This window comes from Belonocnema kinseyi, chromosome 7 (genome assembly GCF_010883055.1).
Source record: "Belonocnema kinseyi isolate 2016_QV_RU_SX_M_011 chromosome 7, B_treatae_v1, whole genome shotgun sequence".
In the NCBI taxonomy this organism is placed as follows: Eukaryota; Metazoa; Arthropoda; class Insecta; order Hymenoptera; family Cynipidae; genus Belonocnema; species Belonocnema kinseyi.
In genome coordinates, this window is record NC_046663.1 from 53766799 (window position 1) to 53769131 (window position 2333).

At 34.0% G+C, this 2333-nt stretch overlaps 1 protein-coding gene across 1 annotated transcript in view; it reads right to left on the bottom strand.

Annotated features, from left to right (window-relative positions):
* Positions 1-837: 837 nt before the first annotated feature.
* Positions 838-2333, bottom strand: part of LOC117176844 (ran-binding protein 3) — a 14365-nt gene continuing 12869 nt past the window's right edge. The window contains exon 5 of the mRNA XM_033367186.1: positions 838-1975. Within this exon, the coding sequence (XP_033223077.1) occupies positions 1664-1975 (312 nt within the window). The 3' untranslated portion in view covers positions 838-1663. The remainder of the gene's footprint in view (positions 1976-2333) is intronic.

The following is a 2333-nucleotide window of genomic DNA, read 5'->3' on the forward strand; positions in this document are numbered from 1 at the left end:
TACAGGAATTGAAGGGAGTTCAAAAAAATTCGGAAAACTAAGGATTTTCAAGAAATCTTACAGGATTTCTAAGAATTCTAGTGATTATAGAAATTTGACGAGATTTTAACATTTTTTTAAAAGGTTTTAAATAATGTCAAGCGAGTAATTGAAAAGTTATTTAAAAAGCGTTGAAAAAAATCAAAGATTTTAAGGATTTTCAAGCGATTCAAAGGAATTTAAGAAAATTTAAATGATTTTAAGAGATTTGAGTTAATTTTAATCAATTTGGAGAAACTTCGAAAAATTTGTAATGATTGTAAAGAAGTTGAAGAGATTAAAAAAACGGAGGATTTTATTAATTTTCCACAAATCTTTCAGGATTCCTAAGAAAGATCACAAGTCTTCGACAATTTTCATTTTCTTCTTGTACCTTTCTTTTAAGCCATCTTTTAAAATTCCAAAATTGTCACCACCAAATATCACAAAAAAGCAATCTAAGCTCAATCATGGTCACATTATATTTTTTCTTGATGGACTGCCCAAAACACATTTTCCAAATTGTCAACAACAATGCAAGAAATGGCTTTTCTATTTGAAAAGCAAAGCGATATCACGATTTTTCATGTACTTTCGTCTATGAAAAATTAATTTTAGTCAAACCGACCGAGTGTGACGTAATGTTAGAATACTCAATAACTCTTATATTTGGGAAAAAAATGTATATTTTTTAGAAACCATTGCCGGAAAATCATAAGTTTTTCTTTGCCAAGATGCTCAATTTTTGTATAACTGTAGAACTTCTAGTAAAGACTTTACTCTCTAGGAGGTAGAATTAAAAATTACAGCTGATCAGGATAACAGTAAAACTTCTTCGTTATTCACTGTATTTACAGCCGAAGGTGGGTCGTTAAATTACTTCTATTTGACGGATACGCATAAACATACAACTTAATTAAATCTATTGTACTTTTCCATCTGATATTCACTTCATCCATTATTTATTACAATGTGTATTTTGTTTGAATAATGAACGATGCAAAATATAGAAAAAAAAAGGTTTGCCATTATTTAATAGATGAAAAAATCTGAGAATTTTAATTAAATGTATAGCAGTCTCTCTCAAAACACCAGAGCACCCATCCGTTACAAATACGAAGATTTTCAACCACAAAATTAGTTGTTGTTTTAGTCATTTAGAAAGCTGAATCTCGCAATTTCCAATACAGTTCCACAAACGCAGATAGCGAGAGTAAAAGTTTTTTTTATTTGAATCTACGTTGCGTATTGTGCAAACTATTTATAATTTACATTATTGCTAGGATTGAAAATCTATGTCTAGTTATTCTAGTTATCTCACGAAAAATTACCTTAAGAGCCCTCCGATTTCGTGTAAAAGAATATCAATGGGGAATGATTCGAAAAAGGCTTATTATCAGCAAAAATTTCAAATTCATGAAAATGAGCTTTCAGAACTTTAGATACCTGAGAGCTATCGACGATTTTTTTTTTTTTATTTTCAAGATGCGTTATAAATGAACACCGTCGTTCTATGGACAAAAAAAGCCTTACCGGTCGGACGAGCTGAAGTTTACATGCACTCAATTTTCAAAGCTTTCTGTGAAGCGGGAGAGCACGCGATTTTAAAAGGTGGCATTTCACATTGGATGTCGATGGATTGTCGTCAGTGATCTGTGGCTAATTTCTTCGGCTGGCGCTCTTTCGCGCGTTTTAATCGCTGCGTGAGCCGATCCTCGAGCAGATCGATTTCCTTTGGTGTGGCTTGGACAATGAAAATTCGAATGTCTCCGTGAACGTCCATCGCAGTCAGCCTCAAGGATTTGGGACCTGCTCGTTCAGCAGTCATGCCGGGCCACACTTGAGTATTCAGAATCAGCCTCTGCGTGCCGGCAGTGCGACCAACTATTCGCGACTCATCGTCTCGATCATTGAGTCTGAGAGCTCCTCTCCCTCGTTCCTGATAACTGCTTGTTGCCTGCAATTTACAAATCGACAAGAAATTAATTAGAATTAACTCATCATTCGAGTACTTTGTAAGTAAGGGACAATTCACAAAATACGTGATACGTTTAAGGAGAGGGGGGGGGGGGATCTACTGAAATATCATTCTCCATGTTAAGGGCATGTGATACTTACAAAATTGTCGATTTTAACAGTTTTAGGTACCCCGGCTTTTTTTCTAGAATAATAAATATTTTGTTTTGAAAATTTGGGAAATGATAGCGAACATGCTAACGGACGTCCCTACACACTTTTTTGTGGGTTAATTCAAAAAAGTTTTAATTTAGCGAAATGTAATTAATTTGCATAGCGCTTAGGAAATAGTATCGATT